This window comes from Acomys minous (assembly GCF_964271855.1).
Source record: "Acomys minous genome assembly, chromosome: 3".
Taxonomy (NCBI): Eukaryota; Metazoa; Chordata; class Mammalia; order Rodentia; family Muridae; genus Acomys; species Acomys minous.
In genome coordinates this window covers 126,471,724-126,494,274 of record NC_140485.1, presented here as the reverse complement: position 1 = coordinate 126,494,274, position 22,551 = coordinate 126,471,724, and the positions used below count along the sequence as shown (strand labels likewise).

At 40.0% G+C, this 22,551-nt stretch overlaps 1 protein-coding gene across 10 annotated transcripts in view; it reads right to left on the bottom strand.

Annotated features, from left to right (window-relative positions):
- UTRN (utrophin) overlaps positions 1 to 22,551 on the bottom strand; it is a 490,767-nt gene that overhangs the window by 44,520 nt on the left and 423,696 nt on the right. For all 10 annotated transcript variants that reach the window (XM_084777015.1, XM_084777016.1, XM_084777011.1 and 7 more), the window contains 4 exons: positions 16,128 to 16,329; positions 9,818 to 9,903; positions 5,345 to 5,502; positions 2,700 to 2,866 (listed from right to left, as the gene is read on the bottom strand). In XM_084777015.1, coding sequence (XP_084633141.1) covers positions 2,700 to 2,866; positions 5,345 to 5,502; positions 9,818 to 9,903; positions 16,128 to 16,329 — 613 coding nt within the window. The remainder of the gene's footprint in view (positions 1 to 2,699; positions 2,867 to 5,344; positions 5,503 to 9,817; positions 9,904 to 16,127; positions 16,330 to 22,551) is intronic.

Sequence of the window (22,551 nt, the reverse complement as noted above, 5' to 3'; positions counted from 1 at the left end):
CTATTGGCATAACTTGACAGATATGATTGACATCATCTCTCCTTAGTGGAATCTTGTTTAGTGCTGATAGCTCTTTACTTTTCTTCACCAGTGAGAAACTCTTGTAATGTCAGCACATTTTTAGCAATGTGCTCTGCTTAAAATACTATTTCTCAGTCTTGCTTTCTGATGACAGTAAGCAGGGCAATCCAGGATGAAGTCCTGGGCAAGAGCTCCCACTGGGATTGTAAGAGGCTGACTCAAGTGGGAAGAAGAACGCTCCTACTAAAGATGGAAGGGACTTCCAGAAGAGCCAGTTTGCTATCAGGAGGTCACGGTGAAAAATCCAAGTCACAGGTTGGGGATAACAGAGATTCTAAAGGAAGAACTGAGAATCACGATGCAGCACCAGTCTTGGTTGGTTTATCTTTGCATTTTTGTTTACATAAAAAGAAATGAAGCCTCTCGTTCATTCATGCTGCTGTTGACCAGCTGTGTGTAATTTTAACCGAAACAGTTCTCAGCTTGGTAAACACCCTGTAGATCTAAGATTTCATTACAATTCATTTTGAGGGACTGGAGAGATGGCTCAGCCGTTTGAAGCACTGACTACTTTCAGAAACAGCAGATTTGATTCCCAGCACCCACATGGTGGCTAACAACCATCTATAACTCCAGCTCCAGGGGATCTGACATATTCTTCTGGTCTCCATTGGCGCTGTGTGCACATAACACACAGACAGACAATAGGATACACATAGAATAAATAAATAAATAAATAGAGAGAGAGAGAAGAAATTTAAATTAAATTTGAAAGGAATTAGTATAAAACGCTAACAGTGTTACAAAAGTTCGGCACAGACAAGCATCAGAAATGGCTCAGAGAATAAGAGTGCTTGCTGCTCTTCCAGAGGACCCAAAGTTGGTCCCTATCACCCACGTTGGATAGCTTATAACCACCTGCACTTACAACTCCAGAGAATCTGATACCCTTGTTTGGCCTCCATGGGCATGTACACGCATACATGCACATTACATACAGACGTAAATAAAAATGAATCTTACATTTACTCACAAACCCACACTTTTCATGTCTTCACCTTACAGAAAAGTTCAATGTTACCTGTAGACTTAGTGTATTTTCATATTGGGGTCACCATAATTAATACTGTGATGGGCGATAGTGAAGAGAGATTGTTGTCCATTTCATTTTGGTTTCTTATACCTCTCTCCTTTCTACCCCCTATCCCTCCTAACACCTTCCAACCACAAACCCCAACACTACGTAGGAGAGAAAGAAAGTTAGTGGGAAAATGAGGTGGAGTTCTTGTTAGCTACTTCTGTTTGGTTAGGGTTACTGGGTTCTTTAACAAAATACCAACCTCAGTCCTCAGTGTATCAAGCAGCCTTCTTCCTCCTCTGATCAGCTCTTCAAAGTGTTGTTCCTCCTCTCTCTCTCTCTCTCTCTCTCTCTCTCTCTCTCTCTCTCTCTCTCTCTCTCTCTGCTTCATCTTCCTCTCCCTGGGCTCTGATATTTATACCCTCTCTGAGTCCTCAGAATTCCACTATCAGCAGATGGCCAATACCACACCCCTCTCCGAGCCACATGGGGCAATTATCAGCTGTGGGTAAACTAAAGGCAGGCCCATAGACCACACTTGGGATTAAAATAAAAACATAACATAACTGGCTTCTTAAAGAAGCCAAAACTTCAACCACAGTTGTCCTCCTGTTTAAATCAAGTGCTGCTCTGGACACATTTTATGTAGTAGCTATTTCTAAGAGAAGGTGGCACAGTCTAGGAGGTCAAATGCACACTCACTCAAGAAGAAATGAAAGAACCAGGGTGAATAAGCATCACACCCCACGACAACCATGGTACATAGGTCTTACACAGATTCTGTAAGGTCATAAGCCAGTGACCTCATCACAATGACAGTTCTATAGCTAAGCATGAGGATCCAAGTTCAGGTCCTTCAGAACTGACAGAAAAATGCTGGGCCTGGTAGCACACACTAGTGAGCCAAGTATAATCCAAATACTGGGGAAGAAGAGACAGAAAGATGTCTGGTGCTTGCTGTTCAGCTTAACTGAGTGAAAGCTCCAGGTTCAGTGAGAGTTCTGTATGAAAAATAAGATGGAGGGTGGTTGAGGAGGAAGATGAAGATCCTTGATGTCAACCTCTGGTCTCCACGTACATGCACTCACATCCAGGAGTATGTATATACACCCACATAGAGGGAAAGGTGGGGGCTGGGTAGAGAAAGAACATACTCAGGCAGCAGTATTATTGGACAGGTGGAAAGTGGGATTGATCACAACAAACTTAGCAGAGGAAACACGGAGTTATCTGATGACTTCTCAGTTCATATTTTACATGTTGTTTCCATCTAAGTTTGATCCCGAACAACTCGGAACAGCCAACAAATTCCATTAGGACTATATGCACATAATCTACAATTTAATTACCCTGTATGATATTCCCATGGCCTCAATAAAAAGGTATTTATAAAACTTCCTGATTCTGGACTAAAGTATTATAAATAACTATAAGAGCAAAAATAAGTTTGCATATAGATGCTGAGAAGGAATGCCACTTTAGAAAGATGGACAATGCTGAGCGTGAATGTATTCAGCAGGCAAACATAGCAGGAGACAATAGGAGACCATAGAAGGAGAACAGACACCACTGAGCTCCGGCTTCTCTTAGTGCACCTCACCTGAACCCAACAATAGGACACTCTTTGCAGATGTTACACTTGGCCTGATGTTTCGCAGTTTCAGCAGCTGCCACACGGTGGAGGACCGGTAGCCACACCATGGACTGTGGTTCCAAATGCATCCAGTCTACAAAGTCCTTCCCACTGATCTCTGGCTTGTTGTTATTCTGGGGAAGAGACAGAAAGCGGAGATCAGCTCTTGAGTGAAGCTGCAGCAAGTGCTGCTGCTGCTGCTGCAAATTTGCACAGGGGGAAAGTCACGTGACTCCAGTTCAGTGGAGTCACAAATGGGTTCTTCAACGTACGACAATTCTAGAAACTAAAATTAGAAAACTGCAGGGCGGGTGTAGGATGGGGCCTGGGGAAGGCAGCGATTGTTATAGAAGCGGGGGGAGCAATTCTTTAATGCTGAACTTTTATTTTTATTTACTTCCCCCCCCCCCATAACAGGGTTTTTTCCTCTGTGCAGTTTGCCTGTCCCCACTGGCTTTGTTGACCAGGCTGGCCTTGAACTCACAGAGATTTACCTGCCTCTGCCTCCCCGAGTGCTGGGATTACTAGCATGTGCCATCGAGTCCCACTATTAGTGTGCTTTTTCAATGTACATACACACAGGTACACTTTCATGTATGTTCCCATACATGCAGAGGCCAGGGGTCAAACTCAGGTTTCCCCAAGTACTGCCCTCTTGTTTTTCAGACAGGATCTCTCTTTAGCCTGGATTTCATGGGAAGGCTAGATTAGCTGGCCAATGAGCCCCAAGGATGCTCCTGTCTCTGCCTCCTCCATGCTGGGATTAGAAGCATGTGCTATGTATTACTGCACTGGACTTTACTGGGTCACAGGGATACAGTCCTAGGCCCTGATGCTTACACAGCAAGCCCTTTGCAACCAAGCCATCTACCTAGCCCCCTCAATGCTCAAATAAAAGAAAAAGAAGAAAGCAAGGTAAACCACACAATTCAAAGTGATCTTTCTTATATGCACTTTTAATTCTTTAACACACACTTATCCACGATGGTAAATGTAGAAAGCTGAGGACTCACTGGAAACTGAGCAAAGTGAAAAGCCTTTAGGAGTGCTGAGGAAAGGGAGCCATTGCTGCATCCTGCCCCTGTTCTGTCACGACATCCCACTGGAGGCAGACCCGCACAAACAAGCTTTGCAGGCTCTCCAAGTTAGAGCATATGTGGCATCTCAAGTATTCCACAAATCCTACTACTGAGTGATTATATATGAGAGCAGAGGTAAATTTCACCAACTGTCTCTTCCCGCTGTGGCTGAGGTCACTCTGTGCACTGACATATATGACTATAAATCATATTTAGAAAAAAATCATTTTGTATTTTTTTATTTCTAAAATAAGAAAAAGGGCCATTATAAAATGTAATAACCCATGACATTGATTCTCCTCAATGATACAGTGCGAGCATTTTTTTCTCAGCAGTGATAAATCATTGGCTATGCCTTGGAAAAAATATCTGTAGGCTTCTAACTTTATGCATATGGATGACATCAGGAGCATTTGTAAATGTGCTTATGCACAGTAAGCATTTAAAAAAGAAACTGCAGCTCTTGCCCAGGTGAAAATTAGCAACACAGATCAGTATAAAACTTTGTACATGGTTCTCTGTGTATGTGTATATTCTCTTTAAGCGAAGATGGCTGTTTCTGTAATACCTTTCTATTTTAAAAGCTTGTCTCTGCAGAGAATGTTAAGGCACTTTTATTCCTTTGATAAGAAAACATGCATCAAAATCAAGCTGAGGTTCAGTGTATGATGAAGGCATAAGCAAGCTGTTTATGCTCTTCTGCAGTGCATGGGGCAAGACCCTCTTCATGCACCACCAAGCAAGTGCTGTCAGAAATCCTGTGTTCAGCACATGTCACACCTGCTGGAACCTTGATCTTCAGGTTCTCAGCCTCTAGAATGGAGAATCCTTGTCTGTTGTCTGTAAGTTGCCTAGTTTACATAGGATGCAGCAGCAGCAGCAGCAGCAGCAGCAGCAGGAGGAGCAGACTAACCTTGGACAGATATGTGGTAGGCCCAGCTTTTGTCTTCAGGAAGCTTAGGTATGCAAAGGAGAAGCAATACTAAACAACTAGCTACACAACTCAGTATGAGGCCGTGCTGTAGTGAGCATGGGGAGGGAGAGGATGTGAGGGTCAGGGGTTGGCATCTGATAGGGTTTGAGGAGGGCATTCAGAGCACCCATGAGCCAAGACAATGTGTGAAGGAGGAACAGACTGAGCAGGAGAAGGGAGTGTGTATACAGAAAGGGAAGAGCATTCTAAACAGAGGTCACAAGTCTAAGGGTGTGAAGGGAGGCATCAAGAAATGAAAGCTGAGAACAGGGGACAAGGGACAATAAATAAGGACAAAGCCAGGGCACTACAATTCAAATCATTGCACTTCATGAAAAAGATAATCTATGCAGGTTTTCCTGTGCCTTGTATCAAATGTGCCTGAAGAAACAAAATATCAACTCCTAGGGCTGGTACCCAGACCTTCATATTTGGTTCTTGTCCAACCTACTGACTCCCATCTTGGGAACATCTTGAAGTCCCTTTCTCAAGACATCCCACACATACCCACCACCGTGCCCCCTCCCCCACCCCCCCCACCCCCCGATGCTCATGCCTACCTGTTGGAAGCAGCTACGAACACTGGGCTCAATATTACTGCCCCCAAAGGCTGCTACTTCCCCCAGCTGCCTAGGGATCTGGATGGCATCGTGCAGTAGAAGACCAAGCTGCCGCTGGTCACACATCTCTGTTGGCCCTGCCACCTCTTTAAAGAGACCTACAAAGAGGGAAAACAAGATGTTACCATCTACTGCTCAAAGCGGTATCTAATTTAAAGCATATCTTCAGTGACGTGGATTGAATTATATAAACTTAAAAAAACAAAAAATGAGGAGGGACAGGGTCCAGATCAGGTGTCTATTCAGTTCTGAGGCTCTTAATCTGCTATCTGTAATCAGAATCTCATGAGCCAGGTGTCTGAGAATAATCTTATGTCATAAGTCAATACATATAATCAGGTCAACCATTACAAAATCATTTTAAAATAAATGAACATCAGTTGGTCTTGGAGTCTCTATAAGATATTCCCTTAAGAAAGAGAGTGGGATAAAACAAAGCTTCCTTATGACTGCTGAAGGATATAGTTTATAAAGTACATCATTACATTTTTTTCAATTGACTTACCAACTTTTGTGTTCACTCATAAATTCAATATTCTATGAACATACATTCATCTTCTATTAGGTATATCTATGTTTATATCTGCTTTGTATTGCAAATACCAAAAATATAATGATGTTTAGCTTTCCCTTTTAGGAGCTTACTAGCTATGTAAACTATTTTTATTTTATTTTCTGTAATGAACCTATTTCAATTTTAAGACTTAAAAAAGCTTGTGTTCCGATATTCTCCATCGTTGAGTGGAGAGTGAGATCTGACTCTCACATGAACTCTGGTGCCCCTTTTCTGACCACGTCCCCCAGATGGGGAGGCCTGGTGGCACTCAGAGGAAGAATAGCAAGTTACCAAGTAGAGACTCAATAATCTTAGAGCATATATAGGGGGTGGAAGTCTCCCTCAATCACAGACATAGGGGAGGGGAGAAGGGGGGAAGTGGGAGGGAGGGAAGAATGGGAGGAAACAGGGGAAGGGCTAACAATCAAGATGTAATATGAATAAATTAATAAAAAAATGGTAAAAAAAAAAAAAAAGCTTGTGTCCTTTGCCTTTCTTTGGCTTTTCCATGTATAAACAAAATAAGCACTGATTTGTTTTCTAACACTCTTAAATCAACATTAAAACTCCTCTTTCCTGGATATGTATCTGTGATCCACCAAGGGTAACATTTTGAGGATTACAATTACTAGAAGATTCCCAGTAAATATGCTAATGTAGTAGAAGCCACGTTTTCCACAGGGATGCACAGCTAATCAAAACAATCCCCTTCATTATAGAATTCAACACATTTGGGTGGCATTTTCAGGTACTAACAGTTCAAGAGACAGACTATGCTTGTCTTGTGATGCCAAGAGTAGAAGGGGCGTGAGTACTTACAAGGTCCTACAAAATCATTTTCATACAATATCCGATAAATAAATAGCAGATAAAATGGCAGTCTCCTCTTCTCAAAGGAGAAGGATGTGAACTCTAACAGTGTCAACAGTGAAGTTCCCAACTGAAGCATACCGAGTGATATTGACACAGTAATTGTCATGAAAGTACAGTTTTAATTATAAGCACATGAGGGAAAAACAAATTCATTCGAGATAAACTTAATTATTGCTTTCATTGAGGTTTGTTTAGAGCTCCACTTGTTTCATTATTAAAAGAAAGAAAAAAAGAGAGACTACTGCACCCCCAAAATGTTGGCCCAGAATTCTTTTAACAATGCTTACTGTGCATCTATGTACCCGTGCAATAATCTTGACAGAAAAGCGCACGTATTTAAGGGCATCAACTCTGCCCAGCTTTCCTGCTTTAAGGCAGAAAGCTATGCTGCTATGTGCACTCACGGAACACAGAGAAAAAGCCTCACCCACGTATAGTTCTATGCTACCATTAGAGTTGGACACAAAAGGCTGTAAGACGGTATGAGAATGGGTCACAGCCTGTTGCTTAATAAAAAATAAAAATAAAAAATAAAAACAAACAAACAAAAAAACTAAGAGACAAACTTAAAAAAAGAGGAGGGGGAAGGGGCTTTCCAAACGATGCTTGCCGATTGTGCATCTGCTGATGCCAGCAAAGCCCCTGGTTGTTTGCAGGGAGGGACATGGGGGTGCTAGAATCTACTCCAGAGGCACTCTCAGTAAGTCACAAGTCATAGGCCCCAGTGGGGGTAAGACTCTGACCTCAGCCACCACAAAATATTCTTCCTATATGGATGGCTCTTGCCATCGAGTCTAAAGAGCAATTTGTCTTGAATATTTAAGTTTAACAAAGGAAATAATAGCGAAGAGATGTTCTCATAACACTGGGGAAATCAAAAGTGGAATTGGAATTGCCGAGCATCTCAATATAAGAAGCAAAGCTGAACCTCAGAACACTTTCAGAACCTCAGTATTGAGGTGAAGACTTAGATTAAAGACTTAACCCATGAGACTTCTTATTTAATTATGTCCTAAATTGGCATCCATCGTAGGTTATATTAAGCAGCAAGAACTTGCAATACAGGGGCTTTGGTTTCCTGCCCCAAATCTGAGCATTTAAGGCTGTTTTGCAGAAAATGCGAAGCCTGAGACTGAATTTGCATTTGTTTTACAGTCCATTCAGCACTATGACGTCACTGCTACTTTTATAGCCCCAAGTCTTTCGGGAGCATAGAAAACCCCGAATCCCAGATGATTAGAAAGACCAATTTTCTCCTAATTTTGGAACGCTGGTTTTTTTTTTCAGTAATTCTTTCCTTTCCTAATTATTTTAAAAACGCCAAGATCTCAGCTTTGTGAATTATATCTTTTCCTGATAATAATGAAGATCCCTGAAGTTCTAGACAAAGAGCCACCAACAAGACATTATGTAAGGCTTCTTTCCACTTCCCGTTACAGGGCTCGCAGTGCTCACAGACCATCAAGGACCCTCCCCTCCTGATCCTACAGTCAGACTAAGCTCCATATAAATCAAGATCTCCTTCCTGAACATTCTTGCCAAATTATGTGAGAAAATCATGCCTTTAGGCTCAAGCCTTGACACTCAAAATCAACCAATCTAATAGTAATCCCAAAAGGTCCACGATTTTGAATACAGTATGCGTCTAGAGAGACAGAATTTGGCTCGGTTATAAGAACAATAATAAAATACCTTCATTTGGGGGAAAAGTTTGTTTTCTTGATTCTAGGGGTGAGTCCAAGGGCCTTGTGCATCCTTGGCATGTTCTGGACTGCGAAGTTACTCACAGACCCCATGCTCCTACTCCTTCCTTGTACCCACCTTTTGTCTTTTGATGTCTATTTATAAATTATCCTTCACCCTCTCCTCCAAATACACAGATTATCTGCACAAAATCATCTGGAAATGGGTCTGGCAGCTTCAAGTTACTTATCTTTTATGGACAAATTAAACCAGAAGAAGATGTGTCACCATGGTGATGAGTTTGGAGACACATGTGGATGCTGATCATTTATTTGATATTTAACTTTTTCTTTTTGGCAATTTGTAATACATTACCTCAACTTCCTTTCAATGATACAGTTGTTAGTGTCATCTTTCACTCTCTGAAATGAAGCCCAGTGCACCAAGAAACTGAGGGAGCATTATTTTTGGCTAGAAGTATTCAAGGGGATCCAGACATACACCTCATGACACTTGGTCACTAAGTGAGAGAGGTGTAAATGCTAAATTCAGATCCCTCTCTTGAGTATATCAAGATACTCTTCAGTAGTTGATAGCTAAACGGGTACGACTGGCTTATTTAATGACTATAAACAATCAAAATCAAAATTAAAAGCATTTATCATTTCATAATGTCAAAACTACAAAATATCATTATTTAGAATTAATGCTAGTAAATGTTTTAGACCATCTTATCTTTCTTTTTCTGTTTTTTTTTTTAAAGTATTGAATATAACAGAATAAAAGAAAGGAGAAAAGGAAAAGAAAAAGGGTTGTAGAATCATAAAAATGTTGGATCTACAGTTGTAACACTCATGTATCTACAGTGAAATTTTTAAAAGTGTACATGGTAGCCAGAAAAAAAGAAAAAAGAAAAAAAGAATAGATGCTTCTAGTTCAGGCCCAACATTTTAATGGGTCACAGCCTTGACTAGACTCTTGACCTATTTTGGCATTAATTTGCTCAGCTAAAAAGTGGACATTGTAAAACTTACAAATTTGGACAACATTCTAAGATTAAATGGCATACACATTTGTGCTTTGTTCTTACTCCAACAAGGCACCTCATCTGTGGCCCTAAAATCACCATCTCAAATTGCACAAACTTGATTCTCTTCACACTATCCTCTTTGCCCAAACTGGTACACATATAGCAGCAATTTCCAAAATGGAAACTAGCATTACAGCAAGTCATATAGTATCAGTACCCAGGAAATGGATATTATCAGGAGAAGCAGTATGGTAGAAAAGATCTTACATACATCTGTATTTTTCTTCTAAGAGGCCTTTGGAGAGAGACATAAGTCCAATCTTCAGACTCTGCACTCTAATTTTCCCAGTCCGGCCCCTGCAATTATAAGACAGGTTATATGCATTAAAACTGTATACAGTATGTTGACTGACATGTTCTTGAGAGCAGACCACTACATAATGAATGCAAGTTAAAGATACAACCTTTCCACTTAGTTTTAACAATTACTGTGAAACCTACACCACAACTTCATAACATAGTTTATCAAAATCTTTGAACAAGTCGAAAAAATACACTGAAGTCCTTTTACATACAACACACAGCTCAAGAACACATTAAAGTGATATGAAAACAACAATCATATAGCTAAATATATTTCACTTTAAGAGATGCCATAAAAAATCTGTTGATTATAAATGTAAAATCAAAATATACATAAAAACTACACAGGATATGCAAGTAAGCTACACAAAGTCCATATGCAATTTTATATAGCAAGAGAAGGATACTGATAAATTAAAAATTAAATGTGAAAAAACATCTATGTAGAAAGTTACATGTTGAAGACTTAGTGCTTATAAAACTTTAAAACTTCCTGTCTTCATTTACTTTGAAATTTATCAATGTAGTCTATAAATTACTATTGGAATTTTAACAGTGAATGATTTCAAATAGACAGGTGTGACATTTGTATTAGGGGAAGCATGAAATTAAAATTAAAAATGAAATGTATTAATTAATCAGCACTAGGAAATACTTTCTCAGTAAGCCAGTGAGATGCCATTTCAACTTCACTTGTCTATCAAAGTACTATTAAGCTGTTGAACAAGCGTTGGCCAAGGTAGTAGATACCCAGGATGGGGAAAGCACCATAAAATTAACAGGACTTGATCTTTCCAGGGAAACACCACATGGCCCATTACAACATCTTATCACTGTATTTATTATTTCATAATCTCCGTCAGTTTTCAGTTTAGGTTTATACTCTGAATTTTCTTAGTTTTTAAGGGATTAGATATGATACACTTAAAACAAAAAAAGCAAATGCTCACATTATTCTATGGGCACTTAGTGTGGTTGTTTGAATGAGCAGGGTCCCTATTGGTATTCGAACTTGGTCCCTAGATGTGGTGCAGTTTGGGAGGTTTGGGAGTGCGGCCTTGCTGGAGGACTTTTGAAATTGAGGGTGGACGTTGAGGTTTCCCAGCTCTCACTCTGCAGCCATGCCTGGTGCTTCCCACATGGCGGTGATGAGCTCTTGGTCCCCTAGAACTCTAAGCCCAAATGCATGCTCCATCTATGAGCTGCCTTGGTTGTGGTGTTTTATCACAGCAATAGAAAAGTAACTAATCCGTGTTGTAATGCACAGCATTTTAAAACTACATGAATATTTGTTACATATGGGTATAATATGAAGGAATCTCATTGCTACGCTGCCTTTAACTCTTAGTTTACTGGGGTTTTGTTAGTTATACTAATTAATATTCTTCTATTCTCAAGTGAGAAACGATCCAGTAGATGTCTCCATATATACCATGACACAAAAACATAAATCTTTTAAAAAAGAAAATATGCTTAAATGATAGCAAAGTGTGGCAGCAACATCTATACTCGCATTATTCATGAGGCAGAGACAGAAAAATTATCACAAGTTCTAAGCCAGCTAGTCACAAGAAACACTAGCCAGTTTCAAACAAACTGAGCCATGCTAAAAATCGTGTTTCTACTTAATATGTTTTTTTAGGGTTTTCCTAAAACCCTAAAAACAGACACAGGAAATAGACAGTGTGAATCCTCGTCTTTTCAAAAGTTGGAGCTTGTTTACCCTCTGAACACAGACACTTTACTTTTAGAAAAACAATAAAGACTATCGAATGAATGCATTAAGAGACTAATGCACGAACGTGGGTAAGCACAAAGCAATTCTTTAAGGGACCAGAATAGTCCGAGTAGAGCCTGACCTCCAGTCTATTTGGAAAACACAAGAGATACACGCACACACATCGTCAGGAAGACAACTGAAAATGCCAGTCCTCTACCCTGTCCACCACCAGCTACGAAGGCTTATGTAATCTCTGATCCCAGAGCTGTTCTATGAACTTTAGGAAACAAGAAAGAGTAAAGGACACGATTCTTGCTCAATAAACTCACACACTAGCTAGGAAGGTAAGAGAAGAGAATGACTAGAGAGAAGACATATCAACCTCTATGTGTGGAAATGAAAAATAAAGCGCAAGGTCACTGTGGTTGGCAGGCTTTAGTGAGAGCACGTTGAGTAGTCCACAGCCTCCCACAGTTAATAAAGAAGTCCAGTTCCAAGGCCTGCAGTTGGAGCTCAGTGGCAGAGCATTTGTCTTACATGGAGGGGGCTCAGGGTTGAATCACTAGTACTGCCCTTCTCCTCATCCTAAGAAAGACAAGTCTACCATCAGGAATGGGCTGCCATGGTCAAAGTTTGGGCAGGAGGACACAGGGACCGGTGCAAACACGCTCCCTCCAAAACGTAGGGTAGGGTGAGCATTCATGTGCAGGCTCACTGGCTGAAAAATATGTCTGTACATGGGACCATACCATAGACAGTTTTGGGGTCAAACAGAGTATCTAATCAGAGATGCATCTAGGAGCTAATAAAATGTCTCAGTGAGTGATATAAGCCAATATCTAAGTATTCCGTTCCCCTGACAGTTTTTATAAGTAACTTCTGAAATTAGTTTAACTGAGAAGTTAAGTACCTTTAAAATTATATTCATCTCAGAAGAGGGGGGGAATATGACTTACTATAACAAATGAAGCTAATATTCTCTATAGAGAAAAAAAAATGTTTGAGCCAAGTGTTCCAGACTATTGCTCTGAAGCACGATTTAAATGGTTTTGATTTCCATTAAATCTAGAAGGAAGATTATGAAATTAAGACTTTTTAACCTGGCAAGATGAAGCTTAAGAGAGGCTGTGAATTCACAAATGGAATGAATTTGATCGCTACAATTTATAGTGCCCTTTTCTACATATATTAGCTTACTTGCCCTCCACACTCACCTTTTGTGTGGTAAGCTTTGCAGATAGATTTACCTCAATTTTTCAGGTGAGAAATTGAGATGCCAAAGTTAAGTGGTTGCCAAGTCACATAGCAACCAGGGCACAAAATTGAAAATAGTAGGAGGAGCTAGGTACATGTTAGAATTCAAGAATTTACTTGATTTATAATATATGATTGGCCTAGCTATAACAATATGATGAGACTATCCATGCAACCAGGAAAATAAAATCTACAAAGTAGCCTCGGAACTATGATTAATCTGTCACAGGTGGTTACAGATAAACTCTGATATCTCACTGTGTTGGGTTTGCAATCTTCTAAATAGAGGGCAGAATGGAAAGATCATGTCTCATCTCCAAGCCATATTTAGAATTTTTTTTTATCTCCTCTATTCGCATGACTCATTATTTCAAGTTGAAGTTGAGAAGGTCTGCCCTGGTTGCATCATACCTCAGTAAATAAAACAGTTGAAAATATGTAACAGTGCTATAGTTTAGATCTAAAATGGCCCCCAAGTCACGTGTGTTAAAGGCTTGGTCTCCAATGTGATGGTGTTCTTGAGGCAGGAGAAACTTTAAGAGCCAGGGTCTAGTAGATGTCCTCTGAGAGCCAAGCCCTCCAAGGAGATAAAAAGAACTTCCTCTCTTTCTTGCACTTCTTGGTCATCAAGTGAACAGTTCCATCAGCATTCCCCACCCGGCTGTGCTGCCTCACCTACAGCAAGAGGCAAGCCATAATCATCTCAAATGATTATCCAGAACATACCTCTCTTGGTGTGTGCATTGATTTCATCAGCTATTCATGATAGTGTTGGACTACTCACATGTTGAATGAATGAATGAATGAATGATGTCAGAATAGGCAAATCAATGCAACTCTTTCATGAAATCTGCTCCTCTCTTCAGTATGCACTGTCCTTTTCCTAAGAATCTTTCTCTCCCCCAATACCTGTGCTTAAAGTAAATCTATATTAAAACATTTTCTTAAAGAATTATAACTCTGTTTCATAAAGCTTTAAAAAATAGCCGAATGTAGGCATTATTTTTTAAGTCCAAAGACTTCTAAAGGTTCTGTAACATCCAGGATCCCCACTCTGGAAGGAGTAAATTACAGTTGATGAGATTCACTCAGAGTGCCATTGCTTGAAATAGAGTTAACAGCTTAGATAAATGAATAAGCCACACGCAATAGAGAAGCTTAGGCAGTCAACTCTGGGCATTGGAGATTACTGCCTACAGAGTCACTGATTTTTCCTTAGCTTCATTCATTTACTCCAAGATAGACAGTGAGACTGAAGGGAACCCATCTGACACAGCAGAGTGATTGATAGATTTCACTTGCATAGAGGGGAGGTAAGTCTTGCAGGTTTTTTTCCCCATGAAAAAGAAAGAATGATGCATTTCGAAGTATTGTCTCTCAAGTAAACAAATATATATTTGTTTAACATGTCCATGTGTTCAACCTGACAGTCAGAAATGGAATTATGCCAACACTGAACTCCCAGACAACAAATCACATTTTGCATGCTGGTTGCATCTTAACACGGTGTCACTTCTGCCTTGTTCTTGGGAGCAGCATATACGTCCATTCTGAGCTTAACTGTGCTCCTCTGAGGTTCACATGCTGAAGTCCTCAATCTTTGCATCTTAGAACCCCGCTTTTCATGCCAACGGCATCTTTAAGGAGTCAGTTAAAATGAGGTTGGAAGGGCAGACCCTAGACCAGTATGCCTGGTGTACTTGTAGGAACAAAAGATCAGGGATATAATGGAAAGAAGAGAGCAATCGAAAAGCCAAGGAGAGAGGTTCTGGGGAAAATAATACCACACCAGTCAGCCCTGGCAGCACCTTGAGCTCTGTCTCTCAGCCTTTACAAACATGAAAAAATGATGTTTAAGCAACCCAGGACCAGTTGTGTTTCAGCATCCCAGAAACCTAAGCCTGTTGTTATAGCTGGACACTGCTGGGGGAAGTGTTCTCCATAAAATTTGATCAAGATGTCCTCCTGTATGCTACTTCACAGGGTCAGATGAAGTCCCCAAATATTCCAATTCAGCTCTCTCCCTGGGATGTGACCCCACATTATAGACCACTGCACAGAAAACACTGAAATCACCAGGTATTTTTGGTGAATTTTTTTGTGGAAAAGATCTCCTTTGAGGCTTTAAAACATTGATGAGCAAATTAATAATATACTTAACCTAACATTAATATTGCACGCAAGGAGAATTTAAACTTTGTATTAAAAGGCAACATATAAGAAGACACAAGATAGCAATATATTGTGGCATATCCTGCATCCTTTCGGCCAACTAAGCCTCATTCTCAGGTGCCCTCAAGCACATGACTATCTTGGTTTTTCTTTTAAGACTTTATGATATTTGTTAATATTGAAAGATAAAGGGATTTTCTACTGAAAAAGTAAACAAAATTATAGACAAACTGTGCCTCTTATTATCATCATTTGCTTCTTACACAGAGTCGATCAGCTGCTCAGCATGTGCACTTCTGAATGATCATCTATTGTCTTCCTATTTACGTCCAAGGGTGACAAATGCACATTTTTCAAATAGCTAGCTAATGGGACCTAACTTTTAGGATCCACAAGAAAAGCAACGGTTCATTTTCTTCTTTCATTTGTGCATCCCCTACCAGAAGAATGAATAATTCCCAGCATTTCTGAAATGTCAGCTCACAGCAAGTCTTCTGGTAACTGATTAGTGCACAAATACATTGTCAAATCAGAAGGATCATATAAACGGGTGGTGTGTGTGGAGTGAGCTGTGCTGGAAGTTGAGAATGTTCTTTATATACCATGAAAAATAGTTCAATGACGCATGCTAGTGTCCTCTGATATCAATGGTTAAAAGCACCTCACACAAACAACCACAACTGCAATGAAGCTAATATTTTAAGACAAATCGAGTCTTATTCACTAATGCCCAAATCACTCTCAAACAACCATACAAAGATTATGGAGATTCCCATATGCCAATAAATCATTTTAAGTCACAGTGAGTGTCTGCTTATTTTCTTTCAAAAATAATAATCTAAGATAGTAAGAAACAAAGAGAAAGAAAACATAGTAGCTTGGATTTCCCTAGCTGCTCTTGACAGAGAATGCTACTTTCAGAGCCTTATGATGATGATGATGATGATGTTGATGATGATGATGATGATGATGATGATACTGATGATGATGATGATGATGATGATACTGCCGAGTCTATTATTAACATGTTTCACTCACTTATGGTCATTTAATTGATAAATCACAAACTTACGTGTCATAGACGTTGAGCAGCCAGTTGAGACACATATCAACGCAGAGCGGAACATTGACCAGGTCCTTATGCAGTTGTTCAAGCCCATCATAAGTTGTGGTCAGACAGTTGATGACGTCTGGGACACTCAGGAGCTGATCATTTTGATTCAGTTTGTGCTGCTTGAAAACCTCATTCGTTGTATTCAGCTCTAAGAGATCCACTAATAGGACGAGAAGAAAGAATTAGGGATAATCATTGCCTTACCTCTCATTGAAACACAGTGTTTCTACTCTCAAGCATTTAGCTTGATTGTTCAACTTAAGAACTGATGCTCCTCAGTTAACTTCAGTTGTTAAGGAAATAAACAACATTTCCATTTTTTTTTTACTTCCAATATCTTCCTTCTGTCTATTTTGTGCCTTTCCATCTAAACTCTGTAGCTTTTGGATATTTTCCTTTTTTTTTTTTTTTTAAATCTTTGGATTTTTCCTTCCTTTTGGCATTCCTATTTTTAGACTATTTGTGCTTTTCAATATAGGAAAGGTTACGTTCCTAAGTGCATTCAAGCATTAGGACATTTCAAGTAACAACACACAGCTTGCTCACGACATGGCTCCTGTTAGCTCACAACCACAACCTAAGTTCTTTTTACATTGTCTACATTTACTTTTAAGTGACGCTCAAAGTCGCACTTACTGACTTCAACACATATCTACATTGTCGGCATAACCCATCATCTCCTCCAACGTTTCTCATTTTTGTAGGGAAAACACTCAAAATCCTTTATTCTAGCTTTTTGAAATATAATGTAAGTTTTGTTACCTATAGTCACAACAACAGACACCAGAGCCTTTCTTTCTTCTAATTATAACCTATAATTATGTAACTACGGCCCATCAACCAGCCATTCTTCCTACCACTGTCAAGCTAATCATTCCTCAACAGTTTTTAAACTGTATATAATGACATTAAAAGGTCACTAAAGACAGTTTTTTTTAATGAAGCAAACAAACAAATGAAAGAACCAGGCTTTATAGAAAACTAACAGCTCTCCACCACCAGAAGAGAATTAAATTAGAATTATCCCGAACAACTAAAACTGGCCCAAGTCAGACCTATGCTATTTTGTCTTTTAGACAACCTGTAACTAGGATGGATTCACATTGGTTCACAGGTCATTGGTTTTCACATATTTATTGGCTTCCATCTTTCCTCTTCATGCGTAAGCCACAGATGGCAGGCAAGGCCACGGCTAGAGCACTTAGAGTGTGCAAGGCGCTCTTTCTTGAGAAGGACACTGATAACACTACCAACAGGAAGAATAAAGGCACCTGAGAGAAGAATGTGCAAACTTCTGTGGGAGCAGACACAGGTTACGGATTCTGGTTGAAAATGTTGTAAGGGAAGTATTGCATATTTTCAGTTTTTCTACGTTTGTGGTTTTATAGCATTTGCATGCACTAGGCAAAAGCTGCTGTACGTGGGACTCAAGTCTAACACAAAAGTCATTTATGTTTCATGTATACCTTATGTATGCAGCCCAGTCTGTAACTATTTTATTCTGAGGAAGTATTTTTGAAAGGCTGATCATGATGTTTATTTCTGTGTCTATGTATGTCTGCGGATGTCCTTGAAGGTCAGAAGATAGGATTACATCTTCTGCAGTCAGAGTTGCAGGCAGTTGTGAGCCACCTCATGTGGGTGCTGGGAACGAACCCTGTTGCCCCAGATGAGCAGCCCACATTCTGCTGAGTCGTCTTCCAGCATTTCTACCCTGACTCATCACTAAAGGTCAGGCTCAGGCGTGCACTTCTGCAGCTCTGTCATCAGCAAGCACAAGCTTCTGACACTGTAGTATTCTGATTCCAGATGTTTGGATTCCGAATACTTGGTGGAAGGGACAACTTAAAAAGACCCCCCCAGAAGGTGAAATTTGCAACAGGACTTGAGAGATACGATGGATAAGAATTAAAAGATCCGAGGAAACAAGGCGGGAGGAGATATTCACAAACGGTATCTCCCAGGAGGAGATGCTGCTTTTGAAAAACACAGGAATTTAAGTTAGTCTAGGGGTCCATTAGGGAAAACAGACTGCAGCCTGTGTGACACATGGGTGGCATGTGGTCTTACTGAGGCAGACACTGCACACAAAGCCCCTAGCCCCCCCCCCAAAGATTATTATTTAAAATTAACTTTGAATCACTGCTTAGCTGGCTGCAAACAAAACCAAGCAGACCATCAAACTACTATCTGCTTATGGAATGTGGAGACAACTCAATTCTCAGCATACAGGCATGGGAAATGACAGACTAGTACTAATTTAAAGGTGTCTGGTAGAAATTAACATTATGTAAAATGTATGCTCTATCTTCATATATCGGTTTTCATCACTGAAAAACATCTTAAGTGGGACTTAAAACATTTAAGTAACTACTTTTTTCTTGCCTAATGTATAAACTATCCCCAGCCCCCAATATGACATATTTTGACAATCAGGCAAAATGAACCAACAGCTTCCCTTTGTATCTATATACTTGTAGCTACTGCCTAACCGCCAATTTTGAATTTTAAGTACGTTTATGAAATGTGCCCATGCCAAATTGTTTAGACAACATAGGATGCTTTTTTTCAAGTTGTCTACAGTGGAAAACAACTATGTTAAAATTACATGGACGAACACACCTTCTACAATAACTTATTAGGAAAGACTTTTGAAAAAGACTCAAGTGGGGGACATAACAATTCTGAGTAAGAGGCCAGGCCTTTTCTTTTAGATGTCAATAATATCACTGCTAAATGTATGCTGCTAACAAAAATAATTTGTATGAGCATCCTACGAGCTGGAAATGGTGCAAAATAAATAAATAAATAAACATTAGAAACTTGGGGATTATCTAAAATTTTCGTTATCATTTTTCCCCATTTCTTGGTACTATAACATTATTTTCAATTCTGAACCTCAGGACAGCGGTAACAAAACCCATTTTCTATAGCACCTGACAAGGTGACTTGCTTTAATAAAGGATAGTAGATGGAGAAGCACAGCTCTCGACAGTTACAGAGAAATATATTCAATTACTGCCAGGATGCTAAGATTTCTGAATTCCAACACTAATTATGCCAGGCGTACAACATACAGTAACAATAGACAAAATTTTCAAAAAGATTGTTCCAGGATTTGTCCACCCTTCACTCGGTTCAGAAAAGCCTCCCTTGTTATCCACTCTGGGGCCCAGACAGTAATTTGCTACATCCCACAGATGATCATGTCCTCAATTTCCAGTGATTTACTCTGACACTTTGACTTAGTGCCTAAGCCAAGCATGCATCTTCCTGAAGCGTGTCACATTTAGGTACCTTTTAAAGAACAGACTACATTTAAATCACAGGAAATTATGATTTTGTCTTTTCAGAGGGAGAAAAAATGACAGCTCAGTCATGCGGTAAATGGAACAAACAGGCAACTCATTTTCTAACCAAGTTTCAGACTTCTCTAAATTCTCGAATATGAAGCACAGGGGGCCAAGGGGAGAGTTGTCACTGTTCTCTGTCCTGGAGGTAGGAACTAATGAAATCAGAAGGAGCACTGTTGAGCACCTGACCTAGGGTTTTGGGCATCTGTCCAGGTCTTGGGTTTATGCTCCGGCCTTTTTAGCACTGCCCCGTGTCCTCTTCCTCAGGCACTGGGAAACACTTGTGCACTCAAGGCTTGGGGTTCTAATCTGCAGGATGATGCCTCATTCATTTCACAACACTGGCGTCTCTTTAGTTGATTCCAAATTCCTTTCCTGCCTCTTGCCTTCTGGTGAATACCAGCCTAACCCCATCGCTCAGTCTCCCACTAAAGAGCTATAACCGTTCTCTTTCAGGAACTTCTACCTTGTGTGTTCCAAATCACAACGTCTCTTTCTTCTGAAACCTGGCCTACAAATATTTAGATGTCCTAACACCTTCCATCCTTCATCCTTCACAACTTACCAACTACCAGTCCCTATACAAACCAGTTATCCCTTAGGAAATCCTGTGAATTTAGACCTTCATAACTTTGCAGCCAGCTTAGCCACAGTCCTCTTTGGAAAGAACCATCTACCCATCCTATTCCTCCTCCTCTTTAGACAAAACTACTATTTAATATACACACCCTTGACTTCGAACTATTTTTGGACTGTCTCAAAGTAGAAAACGATTATATACTAGCCCATTTTATATAGAAAAATTATTCAAACTTTAAAGCCAATATCATGGGGATCAAAACACTAAAGAAACTATAAATGCTTTCAAGTCATCACACGTCTCTTTTCCTACAACCAGGGAGGTAGAAACAGAAGTAATGCAAATTCAAGGGCAGCCTAAGCATCACAGTGAGTTCCAGACCATCCTGAGCCTCACAGTTAAGATCCTCTCTTGATTAGCAATGTTAGTAATAGTTAATGATAATACCTTCAAATCAGAAATTTCAATAAAAAATGTTTAAATGACCTTGAACTGACCTATTTAAGGAAACCTCTGGGTACTAGGTTAGCTCTCCCACCATAATAATAATCCTTCACACTCTGTGACCTACATCCAAGCCTTGGATTGGGTACACATATCTTCCCTGCTTGTATCTCAGATTAGTGCCCACATGCCTAAATCCAAGGTGGCTCTTACGGTAGAGTAAATATAGCTGTTATGCAAGAACACTGGCCTTCTATACACTCAAGGGGCCGCCTCCCTCCCAGTCAGTGTTTCCACTTGCTTCTCTGCCATGGCCCGATTCAAAAAGTCTTTTAGTCAACATACAGTGTGTGTATGTGTATATATGTATGTATGTATGTATGTATGTATGTATGTGTGTACATATATATATGTGTGTATATATATGTATGTGTATATGTGTGTGTGTGTGTGTGTGTGTGTGTGTGTATAAAATGTATAGTGTGATTTGAGGAAAACAATAAGGATCCACAATCCATTACACACCAAAGGAAATGAACATACTAACATCATATGTAATTATGCCCCATCATGATCATGGGGTAGTCTCTAACTTTTGTATTTACTTTTAGTTCTTTAAATACTTATGTATTTATTTCATACAGTGTTCTGTCTGCATGTGTGCCTGCAGGCCAGAAGAGGGCATCAGATCGCACTATAGATGGTTGTGAGCCACCATGTGGTCACTGGGAATTGAACTCAGGACATCTGGAAGAGCAGATGGTGCTCTTAACCGCTGAGCCATCTCTCCAGGCCTACTTTTAGTTCTTAAACACACATATGTACCATGAATAGAACAGCCAGGAGTTCTGCAGGGCTTTGAACTACATATAACTGCAACTGAAGATACAAATGTCTTTTGCATTTGACTTTTTCCACTCAGTTTTACAGATTTCACATGCACCATGCTGACGCTGATGGCTAGTTCATTCAGTCTGTGTTGCTTTATAGTAACATGTTGTGAAACAGCCAAAATTAAATATATCTTACTTCTATAAAGCATGACTCTAAATCTTGCACATATCTTCTGGTGCGCAGCTATGTCACCTTCTAACTCAAGGCATTTGTTCAGTGTGTGAGTCCAGCTCTACACCAGAAATGATAGGAGGGCTCAGCTAGGGCTCTTTTTAAAATATATTTTATTAATTTATTCATATTACATCTCAATTGTTAGCCCATCCCTTGTATCCTCCCATTCCTCCCTCCCATTTTCCCCTTATTCCCTTCCCCTATGAATGAGGGGGACTACCTCCCCCTGTATATGCTCATAGGGTATCAAATCTCTTCCTGGTAGTCTGCTATCCTTCCTCTGAGTGCCACCAGGACTCCCCATCCAGGAGACTTGGTCAAATATGGGGCACCAGAGTTCATGTGAAAGTCAGACCCCACTCTTCACTCAATTGTGGAGAATGTCCTGTCCATTAGCTAGATTTGGGTAGGGGTTTGAAGTTTACTGCACGTATTGTCCTTGGCTGGTGCCATAGTTTGAGCAGGGCCCCTGGGCCCAGATCTGCCCATCATAATGTTCTTCTTGTAGGTTTCTAGGACATTCTGGATCCTTCTATTTCCCCATTCTCCCAAGCTTCCCTCACCTAGAGTCCCAGTAGGATGTTTTCCCCTCTGTCTCACTTTCCTGGTAAGTGAAGACTTTCATAGGACATATCCCTTGGGCTAGGGTCCAGATATAAGTGAGTATATCCCATTTGACACTTTCTACTTCTGGGTTAACTCACTCATTACGATCATTTCTAGTTCAATCCATTTGTCCACAAATTTTGGGAATTCCTTGTTTTTAATAGCTGAGTAGTATTCCATAGTGTAATTGTACCACAGTTTCTTCTACTGAGGGACACTTAGGCTGTTTCCAGGTTCTGGTTATTATGAATAAGTCAGCTAGGGCTGTTTTCTCTCATAAAAATGTAATTCATTTGGAAAGGCAGACAATAAGTATGTAAAAAGCACACTA